The sequence below is a fragment of the Cucumis sativus genome, chromosome 2 (assembly GCF_000004075.3).
Source record: "Cucumis sativus cultivar 9930 chromosome 2, Cucumber_9930_V3, whole genome shotgun sequence".
NCBI lineage: Eukaryota > Viridiplantae > Streptophyta > Magnoliopsida > Cucurbitales > Cucurbitaceae > Cucumis > Cucumis sativus.
Window position 1 is genome coordinate 7,410,988 of NC_026656.2, and position 24,355 is coordinate 7,435,342.

Below are 24,355 nucleotides of genomic sequence, written 5' to 3' on the forward strand. Positions count from 1 at the left end.
AATAAGAAATTTACTCATTCTTTATAGATAGAGTAAGTAGAAAAATTAGACTTCTAAAGGTTGATTTCAAGGGTTGAACTATGTCAGAGAAATTGACGATAGTTAAAGAATTAGACGTAATTAACCGTATTTATAAGAATGATATGGTTATGCTTTTGTCAGGAGGTGTAGGTTAGTGGAGATTTTATATTGTTACCATTTGTGAAAGGTAAAATTAAATGAAAAGAAAAAGAATGAAAGATAGCTTACACACACAAACATGAGGAGGTGTGATTGTAAAGTATGGCTTTAAATGAGCATATAAATATTTTCCCTTTTTCTGCTTTTATATGTTCTAAGATTTATAATACCGAAATTATTTGAGCATCATAATTTGAGTCCATTTCAATACTCAATACTCAATACTCAATACTCATCTCCTTCCCCCTCTCTTCATATTCAAACTTCATCTCAATTCTTTACATCCTCCTTCTCTTCAAACTGGTATCATCAAATCTTATATTTCCCTTTTCTTTCCATTTATGTTCTAATTCATACTCTTCTAATCATCCTTTTTATACATTCAATCTTCTTGTTTTCCCTCTGCATGCGCACTAGGGTTTTCTTTTCTTTTTCTTTTTGGTTTTTTGTTTGAATTACACCAATCCAGAGATTCAAAACGATCGCTAAAACATGCTTCTGGTTTGGATTATTAAGCTCAGCAGTTCAATGAATATAGTCGCGATTGAATCCTTGTTATTTTCTTTGATTCGATTCCTGGTTTCTGCAACTCTGAATTTCGATTACATTGGGAACTTTCATTTTAGGTTTATGCACTACTCGAAATTTTGTTGAAATGGTGCTGTTTTTGTGGTTATTTTATACCGTTCTCTGAACTTCAAGTTATCTTTTTCCAAATTATTGGGTTTCCTAAGTCCAATTTGAATTAAATTGAGGTGCTTTGAACTTATTAAAGTGAAAGTTGGAGAAAGAATTTGGGCTTAAAGAGGACAGATTGGTTTCCCACGCTTTGGTGGGTTTCCATTCAGTCTCTGTCTAACCCTCGTTTCTCTCTCTCTCTCTCATGGGTTTTGGTTTTGCAGAACTTCTTCCTTTGTTGGTTCATATTCTTCGGTTATCTTGTCGCATCTTCGCCGTCCAACGCCCAACCGCTGTAGTGATTCTAGCCGGTTAGAGTGTTGGTAGTTTTTTTTTTTTAAGTTTGTGGATATTCTTGGAACTTCATTAAGTTTTTGGCAAGAGATTAAGTTACAAGTTACCCACTCTGTTTTTGTTATAGCATCTTGATTTTGAAGTGTTTCATCCACTGTCCAACAAGATCAAGAGTACGTTTTGCTGTGGACTTTAGATCCCTTTCGGATTAATTATAGTTGTTGGAAATTCAGTTTTTTTTTTTTTTTTTCCCTTCAAGCCTCATTGAAATGATGAAATGAAACTAATACTTTTAGATAAAACAGTAATAACCATTATTCTTGGTTATACATAGTTTGGAACGGTTGTTTTAGGTTTTAAGTGGATCTGGATTTATGGTGGCATGGGATTATGACTTGTAGTGATGTTGTTTCTACCTTTGTTCAAATTTCTAAACATTTTCAGTTTTATAAGGCATAGTTTCAGAACTGGCAATTTTGTCCTCATTTTTATAAATCTCTTTCTTCATTGTTTCTCCCAGTGATCACAAATGGAAAATTTATTTTAGTTTGAACAAATTTATTCAATGATGTTTCTATTATTTACTTATGTTTTCTCTAATTCAAGCTGTTGTCTCCTTGTTGGTCGTGTGTTTGTCTCAAAAAGTTGGATCGATACAATACATTGAAGGAAAAAAAAGAAAAAGAAAAGAAGTACAGAGGAAGGGCTTTGAGCCCTTTTCTATTTTCGATCTAAGGAATGACTCAATTAGAATTTCATAATTCGAGCGGCAAGATAAGCAATTTCTCACAGCCCTAGAATTTACCCCTTGTTGTACAGTAGCTTCTGTTTTCTCCTTTAGCTAAATTTCTCTTCCCCCCTCACTGTCTCCTTTCTTAACACATTGGTTTTTTAGGTGATTGGTGTCACATATTTTCACACACATATGTTCATTCTTTTGTGCTAAAATCTTAGATGAAACGTATATTATGAGTGGGTACACACACAAAGAGGCCTGATTTTGCTAACGGAACGAGAATGTATCAATGAAAATGGAACTACTTTTAGAAATGGTAACCATTTATAGTATAGGAAACCTTGCTGCGTTTATATTTTCTGAAACATTGACATTCTTATTTCTTGATTTATCTTTGCACATATGACTGGATATGTAATTAAATTATTTTTCTACTTTGTTCATGAATGATTTGAATAAAGAAACAAGGAAAGATTTAATGAAAATTGCACGTTGCTCTGGCTATTCTAGACAGGAGCGTTTTTCCTTTTCCTGTACTGTGGTAATTGAGACACCTCACTAACTTTTACCTGAATGTCTTGAAACTTGTTTCTCTTTGTGTTTTTGAAGATAATAGGGATTACATTCAACTTTCCAAGTTTGGATGATTTATAGTTTTATCATTGGAATGTTCAAATCCCTGTTTATACCATTGTTAAAATAATTTTAGAAAGACTTGAAAATTTTGTATAACGTAATTTTCTTCTTTATTAGATTATCTAAATGGATCAAGAGGCTGCACGAACTGCTCGAGAATCACTAGACCTTGCATTTCATATGTCTAATGTACTTGATGCTGGGATCGATCGGCACACTCTCTCTGTCCTCATTGCTCTCTGTGACATGGGTGTGAACCCTGAAGCTCTGGCTGCTGTGGTCAAGGAATTACGGCGGGAGCCACCCTCATCAGACACCATCGTATCCAGTAACAAGTCATAAGTTCCCCAAGCAAAGAAACAACTTTGTTCTTCTGATGAAAGTTGAAATACAAATGTGTATTTTTAACAATGTTTCTATATATGTAGCTTGCTTGATGGCATCTTGTGATAGATGTGGGCTTGGTGTTTAGAATGTTCAATTTATTCATAATCTTGTGTTCATCCCTTCTTCTCCATTCTGTTGCTTTACAGATTGCTTGTTTAGCTGATTTTGTCAAAATAACAGAATTGGCACACATGTATTCTATACAGATCTGTTGGAATGAGAGTGAGGGAGTATTCTACCTGAACGTACCATGGATGGATCCCACAAGTGTGCAAATGGCCATCGAAAGACAAGGAACATGCTTATTGGGCGATGAGCGTCTGAAGGCCTATAAATACTAGTATTGAAAATCACTAAGACACACAAATTAAGGCACACACATTCGAGTGCTGAAACTCTACTAAATTCCCATATCACCATCACCATTTGTTCACCTATCAGTCGTAGAGGCTTTCATAGTCATTGATCAATTGAGAAAAGCAAGAAATTGAGAAATTGTGATCCACGACTTGAGTTTCACCCTTTTCCGTCTCATATTGCTTTCATCTTGTGATTGTATTAGAAAATCTGATTTTTGTAAACAAATATTATTATGCCTCCATCTCTATTCTCTACCATGCACTGAGTAGCTAAATTTATGAGCGCATTAGGAAGTTAGATTCAACATGATAGAATAAGCATGGACAACTATCATTTTATTTAACCTTTGTAATAGTTAAGTGCTCGAGTCAGAAAGAGCAATTCAAGTAAGGATAGTTAACTACTCTCTCGAGTAAGTAGTTGAGATCAAGTTAAATGAAGATGGAACCGAGTTTAGTAATAAGCTTAAGTCTCTTGCATACTAATACATCATTTACATCTAGAAATATAGTATTAATACATCATTTATATCTAGAAATATAGTATTTATGGGATTGAGGAGCAAAAAAGTGCTTACCTTAATTAGTAATTGGGCGCATGATTCTTATCTTTATTTATTTAAATGATTAAAGAAAAGCTTCTTAACCCTAGATAATCATATATTCGTCCTACAATCCAAAGCCTACTTAATTACGAGACTGATTGTTTTCTGACCATACATACCCATCACATATCACCAAGACATTAGTTATTTAATTTAATTTAGAATGCGTAACACAACTTGATTCAAATTATTTATAGCTTATGTTGGAAAAGGCTAAAACCTTAACTCATAGTAAAAGATGACAATTTTCTTGTGTTCGACTTTGGACTCATTAAAAACCTATTTAAGTTTACATTTGGGATTGAATAGAAAAAAAATGTATGCATCATGATTTCCTTCATATCATCGCACAACATAATCAAACAGTACGAAACAACAATAACTTACTAATACACTAGGAAGCACAAACACTGGAACACAACAAATAGAGACACAAATTTTCAAAAAAGTAGGACACGACACATTGGGGATACATTATTTTTTATTAAAAAATTAAATATATGTAATGTATATAAATATATTGTATAATATTCCATTTGAAAACATCAAAACAAGTTAAACATCAGAATTCATGAGTTTATGTGTGAAGGTTTGGATGTGAATGTTGGGTGTGACCATTTGGACGTGGGGAAATGAGGGACATTATGGTTGTGGGAGGTCTGTCTTTAAGGAAAAGAAAAGGGCAGAGACGATAATAATAAGCCTAAGATGTGGGATTGATGGTCTGTCATTGGGCTACGCATTTGCACTTTTAAAATGTTAGTTTTAGAAAGATTTTTCAGTTCCATGTTGTAGAAGCGTTCCAATCGTGTCTGGGTCTATCTGAAATTAAATAATAATGATAAAATAATTGACAATCCAATTGACGTGTCCGACACGTGTTGGGGTCGTGCTGGTGTGTGTTCGATATCGACACTTGACCATCTTAAAAAGTGTTGGTGCTTCCTAGCTTAGACAACCTTAAGTTGTTATCTCTCATCTTTCTCTCTAAACTTCTAATGGCATTTGTTCAAGGATGTGAAGAAGATCCCATGCAAGAATGAAGGAAGATGAACATAGAGCATATTAAGTGGTTCAATTTCAAGGAGCAAATACTAAATAGAGTTATATAAATAGAGAGATTGTTTTAGAGCTATTGCTGGTTCCAAATTTACAATTCAAAAATTAAAATTGTTAGTTTAATTATATCATTTTAAAACGTAATTATTATGTTAATAAAAGTGCTTAACTTGGTTATTTGTTTTCTAATTGATAATATATGTCGTCTATGTGGTTAATATTTAAGCATCCTTAGTTCCCATTAAAGAAAACACAAAGTGGAAAGTGAAAAGTACATTATAAAAGGGAAACTCCAATTCCAAAGCATTTAAAATGGAAAGCAGCATGAAATGAAATCACTTCACTCACTCACCAATGTAAGAGACAGAAACAGAATCCACAATGCTCCCAACAATCTCCTTGGATTCCTTTAGTAACTTGATACTCTTCTTCAGCTTCTCCCTCTTCACTGACAACGATGGTGACTCCTCCAACATCCTCTCGATCCCTCCCCCAGATGGACTCATCAGCTCCCCGATTGTCTCTTTCTCGATCTCCTTGTTCACCAGATTCTGCAAACCGTACTGCAGGTACAGCGCCGTGCTGTCCACCATTCTCCTCAATACAATCTTCCAGTATGCTGTCATCCTCATCTTCAGATCAAAAGCCTGCTGAAGAACGTCTGGATGCTCCCACAAATTCCCCACTTCGATGTTTCCAAACCCCTCCAGGAATACAGTAGCTGGGCGGTAATCATTTCTCAGCACCTGATTTAAGAATGTCTGTTGCTGGGTCATGAGCTTGTTCCATTCTGTTGTGTATGCAGAATCACAGGTGTAGTCGGTGAGCTTCTCCATTTCTACAACCTCTGTTATCCAACTCATCGATCGATCTTTCATCCCTTCGACGACGCTTTTCCCTGCTCGTCTGATGGGCTGCTGGAGCTGTGGATAGTGTTCAGAATGCTGCATCAACACGGCAAGGACAATGACCTGAATGTAATCCCAAACTTTCATCACAAACTCAACTGGTAAATTTGATATTAAGTTCACTTTCCTCTGCAGAATCGAGAGGAAGGCGGCACGGGGAAGGAAATTGGGAAGTCCAATGCCTCTGGATTCCTCCAAGACTTTGATCTCTTCTATTAGAAAGTTAGCAGTGTTGTCGGTTCCGATGCACTTGTGGAGCTCATTGGAGAACTGATTGATCATTTCAACCATCCTGGCTGTCGAATGCATCTTTTCATCATCGGGAAACTCATCATACTCTCCCCGAAGGAGAATTTTCCGGAGGGACTCTTTCGCTTGTCCAATGATCTGCATAAATGTTGTCATTGCCTCAGCGACTGTCGATAGTTTCTTCGGCATCTTGTTGAGCTCAGCAATATTTGTAGCTAACTTCTCGTTAATTTGCTTGACAACTTCCGGCATGCATCTTGCTATGCTACCTGTAACAAGATTGACAAATAACATCAGGTCCCATTTGGTAATAGTTTTTAGTTTATGAAAATCTATGAACACCCTTTTCACATTTAAAGTTCTATGTTTTCAAAACCAAGTCAAATTTTGAAAACTAAAAAATATTAAAACTTTTTTTGTTTTTGGAACTTAGTTAAGAATTAGACTCTTTTATTTAAGAATGATGAAAATCATGGTACAAAATCTAGAGAAAATAAACTTAATTTTCAAAAACCAAAAAACAAAAACAAAATGGTTATCTAATAGAAACTAAGCTTTTGAGTGAGTTATTAGTTTGGATACCTGCTTGAATTTGCACCAACTTCTGAGCCAAAACTGGAATGCCCACAACAGATTTGTCAATCTTGGAAAGAAGAGGATGAGTTGAAAACAGTTTGGCTTCTGCAACTCGAGCTTCCTCATACGTCTCATTGTCAATTCGGTTCCTAACGCAAACATAACCAAGGCCGATATTGACGTCGTCCGCAGTGACCTTCTCGTGTAGGCCTTCTGGTGCCTTGTCAGACTTGGTCACAACTGCCAACGTTCTCATTCCCGTCTTGTCGACACTTTGAGACATCCGTATCGATTCACAAGTTGGAAAATCAACTGTCGCAGACAAGACATTCAAGATGATGCTCTCTTCTGGCTTGATATGTTCCATGATTATATCTTTTATTTGGTCATAAATGTCTTCAGGCTGATCTTTAACAGGCACTCTTGTAATTCCGGGGAGATCAACCATCGTAAGATCAGGAACACCATTTTTCTTCACAATCAAAGTCAGTGGCGTTTTCGATATCCCTTTGCCACTGCCAGCAATCTCCTCTGTAGCTGTACTGATGTCTTCAGCAATGAAGGATTCCTCGGTGTGGATCATTTTCCCGTTGTACTCCAAAACAAGCTCGGGTTCGGAATCAGGGTTGTTTTGGAGCCTCATTATCAGAGGGACCCTGGTGCAGATGCCTTGACCTCGAGGTATGCTGATCCCAGCCAACGACTCGAGGACGCTTGACTTACCGGATGACTGATCACCAACAACAACTATGGTAGGCAGTTGGATGCCTTCTCTCATGATCATGAGGTGACGAAGCTTGTCGACAGCATCAAGTAGAGGACGAATGCGATCATTGTAGGAAATGATCAGGGGTGGAACCGACACTGAATGGCTGAGGCCGCTTGATTCTCCTTGATGAACAGATGAGCTACCATTACTGTACTGTGCCATTCTTTGTCTGCAGGCTCTGTTGAGGCAAGAAGACATAGTTAGAATTTGAAAAGAGAGATTATAAACAAGTTCATACTTTCTTATTCATCATGAGCAAGTAAATATATATAACAATCATTTCAATATTGCTTCCTGTTCCTTATTTTATTTGTCAGTTTGAATGTTGTATTATTGTTTTTATTTCATAAGTATTTTATTCTATTATAAAGGGGTTAAATTACAAGCTATACTCGAGAAATAAGTTGCTTAAGTCTAAATTTTTGGTACTTTAAGTCTAACAAGTCCATGAACTATTCCAACATTTTTATAGTGCTATGAATCTAATGATATAAAGTAAAGGTTGTGTTAGACATAAAATTGAAATTTTGGATATTTAACATTTTGAAAGTTACCTATTAGACACAATAGTTTATGAAGTTGTAAGATACATTTTAAATTTGATACACTTTCTTTGATATCTGTGGCTGTGCAGACTAGTTTATACACATATCAACTAATCTCATGGAACAACCCGCCTAACCCAACAACACTTAGTGACAAGAAAACTAGTAGAAAATTAATTTCTAAGTGGATGATCACGATGGATTGAATAACTGACCTCTTCACTATTTTATTAAGATTGTGTTTCCTTTTTACAACTAAATCGACCCATAGTAGTTAATTTCAATTACTTATTAGACATAAACATAAACATGAAAGTTTAAAGACAAAAAAGATAAAGTTTAGAACGAAATAATTCAAAAGGTTTTCAGATGTGAAATTAATTTTTTATGGTAATTTGAATTCAAGGGAGGAAGAAATGAGAAATGGTTAACCAATCTAGCAAAGACTTTTCCTTAGGTTTTTCTATCTTAAAAACTAGAGAATAATCACAGTAGGTTTAGGGATTTTATGCTTATTGGATTGTCTAATTGTTATATTTAATCAGTTCATAACAACATTTTCTAAGAATTACAAATATAGCAAAATTTATTGGTGATATACTTTGTTGTAGCTAATGAGTTTTATCTCTAATGTAGAATCCTAATAACAGTATAGCCTATCATTGCTAGACTATGAAAGCTAAATCTATATTTTACTATATATGCAAATCCTAGTACATCGTGTTTGTATATATGCTAATACTTTACTTCTAATTGTTTCATTTACAACTATCTTAAAAGTAAATTATAAAAGGATAAAGAAGAACACTTGTGAAGCCATTGGTAGTGGCATATTGTTTTGCAAAAAGAAAAGGAGAGGAATAAAGAGTGGAGAAAAGAAAAGTTCTTATGCTTATTGGATTGTCTATTTCTTGTCTCCAAGATCTCATAAATCGAAAGCTTTGCGGCAACCAAAGTTTGGTTTTTGTGTAGATTGCAATGAAGGTCAAGAATCCTTTCACAAACTTTTTCTTTTTCTTTCCTTTTTTTCTTTTATAAATTTTATAGTGTTTTTTACTTTGAAAAATGATTTGATTTTTTTTCTTACTTGCTAAGAGATATGGTAATAGAGCACATAAAATATCTTTTAAGAGGCCAAAGTGACTGACATGCACACCTATTGAGAGTACGTCTTCAACTTTGTACTCTTTATATAATATATATACAGAAGGAACTAAATAATATTAATATTAGAAATTAGCCTAGAAGTGAAACTATCTCTCAACTCTTCTGGATCGAAGTTCAAGGCTCACGTTTTACATTTTTTTCAGATTATTTTTATTAAACTATAAAGCTGTTAAGTTAGCTTATTTGCAATTTCTTATTTAAGGTTTGTATAGTTTAAGTACTGGCGTGATCACACCATTATGTTGCTTTTTGTTGATTTTATCGAAAGCTATGTTAAAAAAACCTGATCACTTAATTTAGCAAACTAGTGTAACTCGAGTGTTGGAAAGACTAGGGTGTAAATAGATGTCACAAAAGGATATGAAACTTAAAGCTACCTATGAATAGGAAAAGTCATGTTACTTTAGGAATAAGGAGCACCCTAGGGTAAAGAAATTGAACTTTAAATAATCTAAGATTTCTATTCTACCCATAGAAACATTAGGTAGTAGCTTCTTCGAACTCCTAAAGAAACTTGATACAAGACCAAACATGTGTAGATTTTTACGTATGAATACTTCAATAGTTTTGTGTGCTACGTTAGCATCACTTTTGCTGTAAAGCCCAAAATGTTGAAGTATTGTTAGCCCTGTTTGATCATCATCGCCTATTGTTTTAAATAACATTTTTAGTCAATTCACAACACAAATTCACTTTGGATACCTCTGGTTTTATTAAGTCGCATCCACAAACAACTTTAACTATTGTTAGTTTTGTGGGTTCGATACTTGGAATACTTTGAAATTATTACTTCTTCGACTGTGTATGCTTGCACTTAGACCTAACTTACCTAAAACATTTTGTCATTCATACTTTAAGTCGATCATTTAACAAGGTTGTATGTTAGTAGTATAACATGTGTTAATCATTAAATACCTCTTTTTAGTATTTGGTAAGTTTTAAGAGAAGTGTTCACATGAGATTTTGTCCTTAATTTTTAGTATACGTGTTCGAGGTTGAAATTTTTACCCACTAATTATTTCCCTTGCATGCTTAAACTTTAATTCATACACTTGTTGGTTTTCTTAGTTGATCAACTTGCTGATCTTTTTAGAATACCAACATTTAGGCTTAATAATTTGGGAGGATCGACCTTTGGACTTGTTAATCTTCTTAGATGATTGTCTTTTGGGCTTGATGATATTCAATTAGATAATCAATCTTAGTCCTATTGATTATTTGGATCAACCTTTAATTTGTTACTCAGTGTGAATCGACTTTTGGCTTTTGATTATTTTAAATTTATCGTTGGCTTGTTGATCAATTTGGATTAGCCTTTGCCTTATTGATAAAGTGGATCAGCCTTTGGCTAGTTGATCGACTTAGATCAACTACTAACTTGATGATCCACTCAAGAGTTTTTTCCTCAAGTTTGTAGACTTTCAACCAAACGCTATGACTTTTGATTCCTTTTGGTGAATGACAATAACTTAATGTCTAATTCTTAAATACCTTGAGGCTCAATCTTTAACTAAATTCTCCAAATGAAGAGTGACCTCCTTGAGTTACAGGGGACCTTTTCTTGAGCTTGGGTCTTTGTAGACCTTTTCCACTAAATTTTGGTTTATCTGTGATAGACCTATATTTACAACGTAGTCTATTAGTGATGAACTCTTATCATTGATAGAATTTGATAAATTTTGCTATATTTGCAAAAATGCTAAAATGTTGCTATATACTTAATTATTTTAAATCTAATTGTTAAATTTGCAACTATTTCTTTTAATTAAATATATAACAAGATTTCAAAATTTTGCAAATATAGCAAAATCTGTGTCTATCACTGATAGACCATATTTCAAATATTAATCGTAAAACATAAGAGGATTAACGATAGAATTCTAAGTCTATCACTCATAAATTTTTCTATATTTGCAAATTTTTAAAAATGTTACTATATACTTCATTATTATTCCTAAACTTGTCACTAAATATAATTACCCCTAAAATAATGAGCCGTGACAACTTATAAATTTATATAGTTGATTTCAAATTTAAGATTCATTAGCCAACCTGAACTCAACTCAACTAACACATGTACGTATTCAAAAAAGAGAGGTCTTGAGTTCAAATCCACCAAGTTACATACTCAACAAATTTATGAGTCATTAACTTAGTAACAGTTTCGGATTGACCAAAATTTCTCATAATGAGGTTTTGATTTTGATATTTGGTGCAATTGCACAAAAGACTTCAAGTTTAAGCCTATTTGAGAAAATTAGTGTTGAGAACTAAACAAATACGAGATATATTAAAATATTTGATATGCTTTAAAATCGGTTATTTTCAAACTCAAAATAACTTTAAACGAATTAATCACATACACATAATAGATGTATACATATATGAACATACATACATGTATTTCCATACGGTAGACTTAGAGTAGTCATGCATTAGTAGTATTAACTTCAAACATAACTTTCAAACAAGTACTAAACGTTTATATTCATAAAAAAATACTAAGAAAATTTTCGAAATTTTTTGTTATAGTTTAGTCTTTAATCTAATATGAATTTATTCCAAAAATATTAAAACATGGAATGAATAATCCTGACATGGGTTTTTGATAATTTAAATCAATTGAAGAGAAAACTGATGAGTGCACAGACTGAGATAAATGGATAAGCACAACGGAATCCCAAAATTATTACGTCAATTTCAATCTAAAAGAGAGATGATAATTTGGAAGAAAATTGATTTAGACTCTATAAGAACGTTTTCACAATTGTTTGGAAAAATAAATAGTGATTAATTCTTTTAATAAAAACTGATTGAGCAAATGCACATGCAGTAATGCAAACCATCATCACCATGCCTATTCTAGACTTTTTCAAAACTATTTTACCTTCTTTTAGCACAACACATAAACACACCTCAAGTAAAATAATATATTGTCAATTACTCATGAACTATGCTCACATTTATACTTTTATTATTATTACTAACTGATTTTTAATATGAAGAATAGTTTTATGAATTTTACATGCGAACTCATCTATTTCATCAAATTCAAATGTGTGTAGTTATCAAAGTGAACTTAAGTAAACAGTAATTACTATGACATTCTTCCTCCCTTATTTCGTAGAGGTTAATAAAATGAATTTTCATGTGATCTCATCATTTTGCGAAGAAATTCCATAGTGAAAAATAAGATTTGAAAAGAAAAGAAAAAAAAAAGGAGACAAGATCAACAAAGATGATGAAGTGATTAGGGACAATCAAGAACATATCTGAACATCAAAGGCAAATATTTAATATTGAGCCTTAAATTTTATTTACAAAATTTGCAATCAGAAATGCAAGAATTAAAAATCTTGACCAAAAATGGAAATTTCATAGCAAAGAGAGATCCATTCTGGTCAAGGTTGCCAATTTTAGAGGAGTAAGTAATGGATTGCCACGTTTTTAAAATACCCAAAAAGTTTGGTTCAGCAAAATCATCAACCAATCATAGTCACAGTCAGTAACCATCAAGACAAATTAATAGCCTTAATTATAGCAAAATGTAGTTATGAGAGCCACAAATTCTACAAACCCACCCATTTCAAATCCATATATTAACCTCCATTCTTAATCTAAACTCAACAAATAATGAAATCTAAACCTTGAGAAACGAAGGGCTTGTTCTTTTTTTTCTTTTCCTTTTTTTTGTGTATACTTATTTTCGTTGTAAAACAAGAAAAAAAATCTTGGGTTAAAAATTAGAAAATTCAAAGAAAAACAAAAAGATGGCGGGAGGTGGATTTGTTTCTCAAGGTGGTGGAGCGCACCATGAAGGAAATGTAAATACTTTTGTTATTATCACTTGTTTGGTTGCCGCGATGGGCGGTCTCATCTTTGGATATGATCTTGGAATTTCTGGTTAGCATTGTTTTCTACTCTCTTTTTATGTCTTGTTTTTTGTCTTTTTTGAAGTGATTCAAACTTTTTAAGGAACTAAGAAATGTAAAGGCTAAAATATGCTACAACCTTCATGTTACAACAAATCTCCAAATCTCCAATATGATATGGTACGATATTGTTCTTTTCTGTCTCTTTTCAGGAGGGGTGACTTCAATGGAACATTTCCTCAAGCAGTTTTTTCCATCAGTTTATGAACAACAAGCCAAGGCAGCTGGAGGGAACCAATACTGCAAGTTTGATAGCCAGTTACTCACATTATTCACATCTTCACTATACTTAGCAGCACTAGCTGCTTCTTTCCTTGCTTCAGTAGTAACCAGGGCATTTGGAAGGAAAATGTCAATGCTCACTGGAGGTTCAGTGTTTTTGGTGGGTTCGATCTTAAATGGTGCTGCCGTCAACGTTGAAATGCTAATCATCGGTCGTTTGTTACTTGGTGTTGGTGTTGGCTTTGCCAATCAGGTAATCCTGATCCTACAATCATATATCTTCTAATCTGTCGTACCAAACAATATCTGAAGTTTCCTTTTCCAACAATGCAGTCTGTTCCAGTTTATCTATCAGAAATGGCACCACCAAAGATTCGAGGAGCCCTGAATATCGGTTTCCAAATGGCCATTACCATAGGTATTCTGGTTGCAAATCTTGTTAACTATGGAACGGCTCAAATTAAAAATGGTTGGGGTTGGAGGCTTTCTTTAGCTCTTGCAGCAGTACCAGCAATAATGATGACTGTTGGAGCATTCTTTCTACCTGACACTCCTAACTCAATCCTCGAGCGAGGCGACATGGAGAAGGCAAGGAAGATGTTGAAAAAAATTCGAGGGTTGGATAATGTTGACGCTGAATTTCAAGAACTCGTCGATGCATGTGAGTCTGCAAAGAAAGTGCAACATCCATGGAAGAACATCATGCAACCAAGATACAGGCCTCAACTTGTCATTTGCAGTGTCATCCCATTCTTCCAACAGCTTACAGGAATCAATGTGATTACATTTTATGCTCCTGTTCTCTATAAAACTCTAGGTTTTGGTGACAGTGCTTCACTTATGTCTGCCGTTATATCCGGTGCCGTTAACGTCCTTGCTACAATCGTATCTATTGTTACAGTTGACAAGTTTGGTCGTAAATTTTTGTTCATGGAAGGAGGCGCCCAAATGTTCATCTCCCAGGTAATCAACTACGTACTGAACTAACACTAATTCATAGGCTCAAGTTGATAGGTCTAAGACCAATATATTCAAAATGCTGGTGTTGGAGTTGAAAATCAAAACCTCATATATCGTTTTGACCTACATATTTAAGATATTCCTATTACTTGCTCCGTAAAATCATTATTTCACACTCCTTCAAATCCTAAAGACTATCCAACTCTAACACAACTTTGCATATTCGTTCCCAGATAGCGGTGGGAAGCATGATATGGAAGAACTTTGGAGTCAATGGTGAAGGATCAATGTCAGGAGGTATTGACGCAGACATCCTACTGGCTCTAATCTGTGTATATGTGGCAGGATTTGCATGGTCTTGGGGCCCACTGGGTTGGTTGGTACCAAGTGAAATCTGCCCGCTAGAGATCCGATCAGCTGGACAAGCTATAAATGTGTCGGTGAACATGTTCTGGACATTCGTCATTGGTCAATTGTTCCTCTCGATGCTTTGCCACATGAAGTTCGGTCTCTTCTATTTCTTTGCAGGGTTTGTGGCGCTTATGACCATTTTCATTTACTGGTTTTTGCCTGAGACCAAGAATGTCCCAATTGAGGAAATGAACAGCGTATGGAGGGCACATTGGTTTTGGGGGAAGTTCATTCCAGAAGATGCAGTGATTGGTCCTCATGTTGGTATGGAACCGTATGGCAAAGGTGTCTGACTTAGAAGTTGCAGCAACACAGCCATAAGATTTGTTCTGTGTTTGGAACTTAGATTTTTAGTAGGATATGAGATAATTAAAATAAGAAGAGAGTTGTCTTAATTTCGATTCTTTATGAATGTAGACTCATCTCACAATTTTGACTAACTCATTCTAAGATGCTCAATTTGGGCTTTTATGGGTGCCTCTGAGAGTGCTTTGTAATGATGTTATAATAAGCAGTTTAGTAAAAAACAAGATTTTGATGTTTGGTTCTATATTGGATCTTGAAGTGCTTCATAATCAATCATTTCCAGTAAAAGTAATCCATAACTGTGCTTCATCACAAAGCAGTTGAGAATGATATTGACTTTTCTCAAAAAGGAATTTATATTCCTTCTCAACATGAAAATTTAGAGTGCTAGGTGTTTTACTATGACCAAAGCACTCACACAAGTTTTTTCCCATAATTTTATATTTCCTTCTTCCTAAAGCTCATATGAAGTTCTCTAGGAAGAACCAAACAGAAGCGAACAGAGGAAATTTAGATACTCTAAGAAGATACTCAAACATGTAGTGATCATATTCATAGCAGGAACACCAAGTGACGTGTACAGAAAAAAAAAAAAAAAGGGAAGATAATTTTCCTCTCAAACTGATTTTTTCGTAAGATTTTTTAAAAGCCAACAGAAAAGAGCAAAGAAAATAGAGGCATCTCAGAACGAACACAATATGTAGATAGTTTGAGTTCTTATGGTTTTGGAGAGCTCTTATTGTGTCTCGTTCTGCTTTCGTCGCCTTTTGTCCGATAGGGAAACAAAAGGATATTCGTTGTTTTCGAGGGGTTTTATTATAATTCTGTTTTTCATTACTTACTTCATCTTTCCTCTGTAAAGAGAGTCCGTTTCTTCCGTTCTTTGGAATATAAAAAAATTCTTAATTAGAAACTAAGAGTTTAACTACCAAAAATTAAAACGTTACATAATAATTTTAAAAATTAAATGAGTATTTTTTAAATAGCAAAATGAACCAAAATGTTTACAAATTACACCAAAACTTCGAAATCTACAATGGTTAATCATATATTTTGTAAATATTTCGTAAATATTTTGTTTTACATTTATAAGAATTTTCCAAAATGAAAATTAACTTCAGCTAAGGGGTTAAATGTTTAATTCTCTGCCATGAATTAGAATTCAAACATTAACCTTCAAAATATTTCTTCTATAAATTATATGGACTAAAATATCCATAAATTTGCTAGATGTGTTTACATTTTTTTAATTAGTTCATTTTAGGTTAAAAAGACTATTTTGTCCCTCAAGCTTTTACCGAAGTAACCATTCACTTCTTAAACTTCCATTTATGTACATTTAGTTTTGTAACAATTTTAACATTGAATCTTTAGTATATAACGATTTAGTCCTTATTCACTTCTTAAACTTTAATTTATTTACATTTAGTTTTGTAACAATTTAATCATTGAATCTTTAGTATATAACGATTTAGTCCTTATCATGATAAATCTTATCAACAACCTTAGATGTTAATTTTTATTAAGTAGCGACAAATTTGATTCCTACTCAATTTGTCTATCCACCTAAATAATAAATTTCAATAGAATTTAATAATATTTTTTACAATAGGGACAAACCTATCGTTACAAATGATAAAATATAGGGCCAAAATTGCTGTTTATTAAAATTCAGAAAAAAAATTGTTAAAAATACATTAACTATATTATTACCTTTTTTTTCAAAGTTGAGAGATCAAGAGTGTTTTCGAACTTTATGATTATGTTATTTTGCTTTATTGGTTTTTGTCTCTTGCATGATAGTAGGTTTTTTAAGTAAAGTATCCATAGATTATTTTTTTGTGTTTTATTTAATTAATTATGATTTTTACATTCTGTTTTATTAATTTCAAATTAAATTACATCTTATGGTAGTCTTGCAAAATACTTAGATAAAGACCTAAGCTCCTTGACTAAAGAAATGGTTTGAAAAGAGAGGCATAAGGTTAAAAGGCTTTATCATTATCATGATCCACTAAAGATATCCAACTTAGTATTTTTTTTTTTTTCTTTTTATTTTGATAAAAAAACAATCATACTCAAAGTAAGCTTAGTTCAATGATAATTTGGTTAATCTTCCATTTAAGGTAGAAGGTTCAATCCATCGTTAACACCCAATAGTTATACTAAAAAACAATGATACTCAACTTATTGATTAAAGATCACTATTCAGTTTGTTGCAAAAAATATAAAAAAATCCAGGTTGACAATAAAAATGAACTATCATTAATCTAAAAGAAAAAAAAAACTAAGTTAGATAACATAGTGTCTAGTAAACAATCAAATAAATGTTTGAGATAATTGCAAATATAACAATTAGATTCAATTAAATTAAAAATATTTGGAATAATTGCATATATAATAATTAGATTCAAAATAATTAAATGTATAACAACATTTTAAAAAAATTGTAAATATAACAAATCTGTCAAAGTGAAGATAGAAGTTTATCATTGATAAATTTATCATTGATAAGTTTTGCTATATTTACAATTATTTTAAATTGTCACCCGTTATAATTACCTAATTGCTTTTTGTAAATGTAAATGAGTACCCTTATGAAAGTTTGATGCCGTGCGGACGAGGCTGGTCCTAGAATTGAGAACAAATGGACTTGGTAAAATACCAGTAGCTAAAATTTGAATGGCAGAATTGTATATACGCCAAGAAGCTTGAATGAGTAAAACTTCTCAGCCACTTAAAATCACTTTCAACTACTTTCAAAACCAATTAACAGCCTTAATTACAGCACAAGTCGTTATGAGATCCACAAATTCTTCAAACTCCAGCCATTAACAACCACTTTAATGCCATATATAAACCTCAACTCTTGTTTCAAACGGTAGAAAATAATGAAAAATAAAACTTAAGAAACAAGGTTTTCTTTTTCTTTTATCCTTTTCTTTTTTCTTTTTTATGTGTGTATTTCATTTCAGTTTATAATTTTTTTTTGTTGAAAATAACAAAAAAAAAATCTCTGATACATGTTATCTTGGGCTAAAAATTAGACAATTAAGAGAAAAGAAAAAAGATGGCGGGAGGTGGATTTGTTTCTCAAGGTGGTGGAGCGCACCATGAAGGAAATGTAAATACTTTTGTTATTATCACTTGTTTGGTTGCCGCGATGGGCGGTCTCATCTTTGGATATGATCTTGGAATTTCTGGTTAGCATTGTTTTCTACTCTCTTTTTATGTCTTGTTTTTTGTCTTTTTTGAAGTGATTCAAACTTTTTAAGGAACTAAGAAATGTAAAGGCTAAAATATGCTACAACCTTCATGTTACAACAAATCTCCAAATCTCCAATATGATATGGTACGATATTGTTCTTTTCTGTCTCTTTTCAGGAGGGGTGACTTCAATGGAACATTTCCTCAAGCAGTTTTTTCCATCAGTTTATGAACAACAAGCCAAGGCAGCTGGAGGGAACCAATACTGCCAAGTTTGATAGCCAGTTACTCACATTATTCACATCTTCACTATACTTAGCAGCACTAGCTGCTTCTTTCCTTGCTTCAGTAGTAACCAGGGCATTTGGAAGGAAAATGTCAATGCTCACTGGAGGTTCAGTGTTTTTGGTGGGTTCGATCTTAAATGGTGCTGCCGTCAACGTTGAAATGCTAATCATCGGTCGTTTGTTACTTGGTGTTGGTGTTGGCTTTGCCAATCAGGTAATCCTGATCCTACAATCATATATCTTCTAATCTGTCGTACCAAACAATATCTGAAGTTTCCTTTTCCAACAATGCAGTCTGTTCCAGTTTATCTATCAGAAATGGCACCACCAAAGATTCGAGGAGCCCTGAATATCGGTTTCCAAATGGCCATTACCATAGGTATTCTGGTTGCAAATCTTGTTAACTATGGAACGGCTCAAATTAAAAATGGTTGGGGTTGGAGGCTTTCTTTAGCTCTTGCAGCAGTACCAGCAATAATGATGACTGTTGGAGCATTCTTTCTACCTGACACTCCTAACTCAATCCTCGAGCGAGGCGACATGGAGAAGGCAAGGAAGATGTTGAAAAAAATTCGAGGGTTGGATAATGTTGACGCTGAATTTCAAGAACTCGTCGATGCATGTGAGTCTGCAAAGAAAGTGCAACATCCATGGAAGAACATCATGCAACCAAGATACAGGCCTCAACTTGTCATTTGCAGTGTCATCCCATTCTTCCAACAGCTTACAGGAATCAATGTGATTACATTTTATGCTCCTGTTCTCTATAAAACTCTAGGTTTTGGTGACAGTGCTTCACTTATGTCTGCCGTTATATCCGGTGCCGTTAACGTCCTTGCTACAATCGTATCTATTGTTACAGTTGACAAGTTTGGTCGTAAATTTTTGTTCATGGAAGGAGGCGCCCAAATGTTCATCTCCCAGGTAATCAACTACGTACTGAACTAACACTAATTCATAGGCTCAAGTTGATAGGTCTAAGACCAATATATTCAAAATGCTGGTGTTGGAGTTGAAAATCAAAACCTCATATATCGTTTTGACCTACATATTTAAGATATTCCTATTACTTGCTCCGTAAAATCATTATTTCACACTCCTTCAAATCCTAAAGACTATCCAACTCTAACACAACTTTGCATATTCGTTCCCAGATAGCGGTGGGAAGCATGATATGGAAGAACTTTGGAGTCAATGGTGAAGGATCAATGTCAGGAGGTATTGACGCAGACATCCTACTGGCTCTAATCTGTGTATATGTGGCAGGATTTGCATGGTCTTGGGGCCCACTGGGTTGGTTGGTACCAAGTGAAATCTGCCCGCTAGAGATCCGATCAGCTGGACAAGCTATAAATGTGTCGGTGAACATGTTCTGGACATTCGTCATTGGTCAATTGTTCCTCTCGATGCTTTGCCACATGAAGTTCGGTCTCTTCTATTTCTTTGCAGGGTTTGTGGCGCTTATGACCATTTTCATTTACTGGTTTTTGCCTGAGACCAAGAATGTCCCAATTGAGGAAATGAACAGCGTATGGAGGGCACATTGGTTTTGGGGGAAGTTCATTCCAGAAGATGCAGTGATTGGCCATCATGTTAGTATGGAGCCGTATGGCAAAGGTGTCTGAATTTGACGTTACAAGAATACAGCAATGAGCTTTATTCTGTCCTTGGAATTGAGATTTTTGGTAGAATATGAGACAATTATAATAAGGAGAGGAGAGTAAGGAGTTGTTTTAATTTTGATTCTCAATAAAGTTAACTCATCTCACAATTTTGATGAATACATTCTAAGATGCTCAACAATTTGGGCTTTTATGTGGTGCAAATAAACTTGTGTATATTTGAAATTGCTTGGTAATGATATTATAATAGGCAGTTTAGTAAGAAAAACAAACAAACAAACAAAAGTATATGATTTTGAAGTTTGGTTTTGTACTCGCTCTCAATGTCCTTCCCAATCAATCGTCCCTTCTGAAAGCACTCTACAAGTGAGCTTCCTCACAAAGCACTAATTAGCATTCCTTCTCATCATGAAAATTCAGAGTGGGAGGTGTTTGGGCATGCCCAAATCACTCCCACAAGTTTATTTCCACCATTTTCACTTTCCTTCTTCCTAAAGCTCATACAAAGTTTTGTATGGAAGCAAACAGAAAAGCACAGAGAAAACTAGGGTCACCAAGAATAAACATAAACAGGTGGTGATCATACAGTAACACCAACGAAAAAACGTTTTACCCAAAACAGAGATTTCTAGGGAAACAAAGAGAAACATGTAATGACAATGAAGTAAATGTAAATGCATCAAAGATCAACGTTTAGACAAAACAGAAAGAAGCCATTTCCAGAAAGCAAAAACACAGATCAAAAGTAGGCATTAAAGAGTATAAAATGCACTTACAAATTTGAAGACACTGGGAAGAGAAAGATGAAGAGAGGGTGACTTGTTTAGAAGCAGAGGTAGAGGGATTCTTTTGATTGTAATTTTATAGAGAAAGGAAAGAGGAGAATGGGGGTTTGAAGCTTTGGGTTTTGGGAGAAGGAAGAGTATGAATATGTCATGGAGATGACGTGGGAGTGAGCTATTTACTTGCTTTATTAACTTTTCCCCTTTTCCGTACATATTATATTAGTATTTATTAGATGGTTGGAAGGGAACTATTGGAGTTGGGGTTTTCTTTGAGACGACCACTGAAGTTGATGGCCTTAGGCCTTAGACTACTTTTGATTCTCTACAGGGACTCATCTCATGGCTTCCTCAAAGGGTGAGCTTCCTCCTAATTTCCAATATTATATTACTTTTCAAATCTATCAATATAATATTTCAACCATTTTCAAATATAACAAAATATAGAAAATATTTATATTTAGTATTTTTCATTCATAGCTATATTTTTTCTAAAAAAAAATTCAAATTTGTAATTAAAAAAAAAAACTCCAAACTTTCATGAAAAACAATAATTTAAACATGCATGTTAGTAGGGATGTTCGGGGACAGGGCGGGGTAGGACGAAGGCGTCATTCTCCATTCCCATCCTCAATCCCTATGAAATTCTTCCTGGTATTGAATTGTAATTAGATAATTAGATTTATCACCAAATTGTTTGTTGGGTTAGTTTTATATGAAAATTTAAATTTAAATATAATCTAATCAATATTTTGTATAAAAAACTAATCAACTTTTTTTTTTTGTCAAAATAAATTATGCAGGTGTACAATGTAAATTTAAATATTGAAATTAAACACATTAATTATGTTTGAAAATAAACAATCAAATTTGAAATTTAAATATTTGTTAATTTTATTCATTGGTATTATTTCATCTAACATATAGTGGAGATGTCGAGTAGATGTAGTCAAACTTTAGTTAAGAATGTGAAAGAAAATAAACAAAGCCTTCTAAAATAAAGGAAGACATTCATTGAAAATATTATATAGTAAGTGAATATAACAGAAAATAATTAAATAAAAATATTCACAGAAAAATAATTAAATAAAAAAATAAATTTAGAAATTTAGAAATATATTAATAAGAAAATAATTAAATATTTAAAAGATAATTAAGGAGAGATAATATTTTATAATAAGATTGTGTAATAAATCCAAAAATGATATATTGTATTTAAAAATTTTACAAAATTAAAATATGAAAAAGAAAATCAAAAGATTAAAAATGTTCTAAAATGTTTTCGGAATATAATCATGAAATATATTTGAATTTTAAGACATTTATGAAATATTAGTTACAAAGTAGGTTGATTTCATAAATTTTTCATATTAATATCAATTTGAATCAAATTGTTTTATTTAATTAATGGTCACCATAAAAATATTTCACATCATCAAATTAGTCAATTTATGGGTTAAATTTAATTTGAAACCGAGATCAAACTTCAATTGATTTCAAACTTATTTACTTGATCTAAAATTTCTTAAGAGAGGTGAACAAAATCATTATTAAAAAATGAAGCGTAATAAATTAGAACCAACAAATCTAAACTTTCTAAGAAAACAAAAAGATGAGATAAATAATGAATTACAATATTTTAGTGTACTTTAGGTTCCTTTGGTTACTGTTTTAACTTTAATTTTTATGTTTTTGAATTTCTTTTTGTTAGAAAATCACTTCAAATTGCAAATGGCTAAAAAAAGTTGAGATAAAAATAAAAATGATATATATATATATGACTTTGAGGTGTAATTTAAAGAAAAAACTATACTGGTAAAACTAGAACTCTTGTTAGAAGGAAACTGACAAATATAGTTACCACTAAATTACCTACAAATATTAAATAATTGATTTTCAGCTACTTGGAACGGAAGAATTTGAAAAGTTCCATGTAAGGGCTAAGAAACTAAAGAAAAGTGAATAATAATGTTTTTATTTTATTTGGCATTTTACCTTTATTGTTAGTGGGAATGAAAGAAGCATTTGGTGGACTTTACTTTTTCAAAGTCTATGGAAGAAAGAATTTGAGAAAAGAAAAGTATGCATGAAAGTGATTTTTTAATTACCTTCGTCTGCAAGTATGGTGTTAACTAAGGAGAGATGTGGAAAATATGAGGCAGCTGGGAATTGGTATTTCTCTCCTTGCAAAAAAAAATAAAACACTCCATAACAACACAGAAAAGAACTTTGTCGTAACTTAATCCCTTTGTTTGAGTTCAATAAAAAAATGCCGACAATTTTCACGTGATTTATTTTGTAATATAAATATGTGAATTTAAAATTTGCAGATGAAAAAGAAAAGACAAAAAGAAAGAATAATACATTTTTCATGGAATATTGTTGAGGGATTGAAAGTTTAGATCATCGATTTTGTTGCATTTTTTTTTTTTAAAAAAAGAGGTTTAGGAAATAAGTTAGGGTTATATATGAGTTTTTTTTTTTCTTCCTCTTTTTAAAAAATTATTTTCTTTTTAGAAAATCAAATTATCTTCCTCTTGGAAAATCATTGAAATTTAGGAAGAAATTTGATATCTTCCTTTTAGGAAATGATTAAATTTTAAGAAGAAATTTGCTATTTAGGAAAAGAAAATTATTGATATTTGAGAAAAGAAATATAGAATAAAATCTATTTTGTAATAATTTAGGAAGAAATTTGATATTTGAGAAAAAAAATTATTGATATTTCTAAGAAAAACCATTTCGTAAAAGTTAATGGTTGTAAATGAGATTTGAACTCAAAACCAAGAGGTTGTGCAAGGGGCACAATCACAATAATAGAAATGACGCAAAATTTAATATATATATTATAATCTAACATTTCAAAATTAATATTAAAATACAAAAATCGATAATGTGAGGGGGTGCTCATGGTCCCTTAATAAATCTGCCCTTAAACACGTACGATGATATATATGTGGTAATGAATCCTTTTGTGTTGTGTGATATATGGCCATGTTATTTATATGTAGGTAAAGATTTTGCTTAGACACATAATTCCTTGATATTTCATTAAGGTTTTAAGTGTACAACTTAATTCTGTCAGTGAAGTATCACTATGCGTAAAAAATTTGTAGTTGTGATATCTCACTTCCATGCCTTGAAATTCCAATAATGATATGTCGTCGTGTGTATATATGTTCCAACCCAACAGTCTTGATGGCTACTAGTTCCAACAGGTCTCAACATTGCTCACTACTTGATGCCCGCAAACATCTCCAACATCGGTGACTCCATTGTTGCACCCCTGCTCCCATTTACATACCAATGTTGGCCACTCAATTGCTTGATTTTCCTAACGCGAACGTTGATTTCACTACGAAGAACACCTATTTTAATCTTAGGGTGCCAAACCCCTAACCCCTTCGAAAATATGAATCTTACACATTCTCTATATTTTTAGATACCTTTTTGCATTCTTGAATTCATCTAGGCTATT

The 24,355-nt window shown here is 33.0% G+C and overlaps 4 protein-coding genes across 11 annotated transcripts; 3 read left to right on the top strand and 1 right to left on the bottom strand.

Annotated features, from left to right (window-relative positions):
* Window positions 1-264: 264 nt before the first annotated feature.
* On the top strand, window positions 265-3,114 carry LOC101219236 (mitotic-spindle organizing protein 1A). Of its 4 annotated transcripts, none has more exons than XR_004214584.1 (3): window positions 265-483; window positions 1,083-1,169; window positions 2,642-3,114. XR_004214584.1 is itself a non-coding variant. In XM_011650732.2 (2 exons), the coding sequence occupies exon 2, from the start codon at window positions 2,651-2,653 to the stop codon at window positions 2,864-2,866; it is 216 nt and encodes a 71-aa protein (XP_011649034.1). In that variant the 5' UTR covers window positions 1,332-2,204; window positions 2,642-2,650; the 3' UTR covers window positions 2,867-3,114. The 4 variants fall into 4 exon arrangements, 1 of the variants encoding a protein (XP_011649034.1); XR_004214583.1 differs by having other exon boundaries at window positions 268-483; window positions 1,083-1,181; XR_004214582.1 differs by lacking the exon at window positions 1,083-1,169 and having other exon boundaries at window positions 318-483.
* Window positions 3,115-5,143: 2,029 nt separating this feature from the next.
* On the bottom strand, window positions 5,144-21,026 carry LOC101219634 (dynamin-related protein 4C). Of its 5 annotated transcripts, XM_031881282.1 has the most exons (5): window positions 20,872-21,026; window positions 17,542-17,610; window positions 10,640-10,766; window positions 6,674-7,614; window positions 5,144-6,360 (listed from the first exon to the last, which is right to left on the bottom strand). In XM_031881282.1, the coding sequence occupies exons 4-5, from the start codon at window positions 7,596-7,598 to the stop codon at window positions 5,279-5,281; spliced, it is 2,007 nt and encodes a 668-aa protein (XP_031737142.1). In that variant the 5' UTR covers window positions 7,599-7,614; window positions 10,640-10,766; window positions 17,542-17,610; window positions 20,872-21,026; the 3' UTR covers window positions 5,144-5,278. The 5 variants fall into 5 exon arrangements, with proteins under 5 accessions (XP_031737142.1, XP_031737143.1, XP_011649036.1 ...); XM_031881283.1 differs by lacking the exon at window positions 10,640-10,766 and having other exon boundaries at window positions 17,573-17,610; XM_011650734.2 differs by lacking the exon at window positions 10,640-10,766.
* Window positions 12,575-15,141, top strand: LOC105434574 (sugar transport protein 10). Its single transcript, XM_011650733.2, has 4 exons — window positions 12,575-13,051; window positions 13,233-13,555; window positions 13,636-14,265; window positions 14,496-15,141. Exons 1-4 carry the CDS (start codon window positions 12,919-12,921, stop codon window positions 14,964-14,966), a joined length of 1,557 nt encoding a protein of 518 aa, XP_011649035.1. The 5' UTR covers window positions 12,575-12,918; the 3' UTR covers window positions 14,967-15,141.
* LOC101220189 (sugar transport protein 10-like) lies at window positions 18,050-20,098 on the top strand. Its single transcript, NM_001287460.1, is given in 5 exon segments — window positions 18,050-18,182; window positions 18,364-18,455; window positions 18,457-18,687; window positions 18,768-19,397; window positions 19,628-20,098. Coding segments are annotated over 5 exon segments (1,557 nt in total).
* Window positions 21,027-24,355: the final 3,329 nt, after the last annotated feature.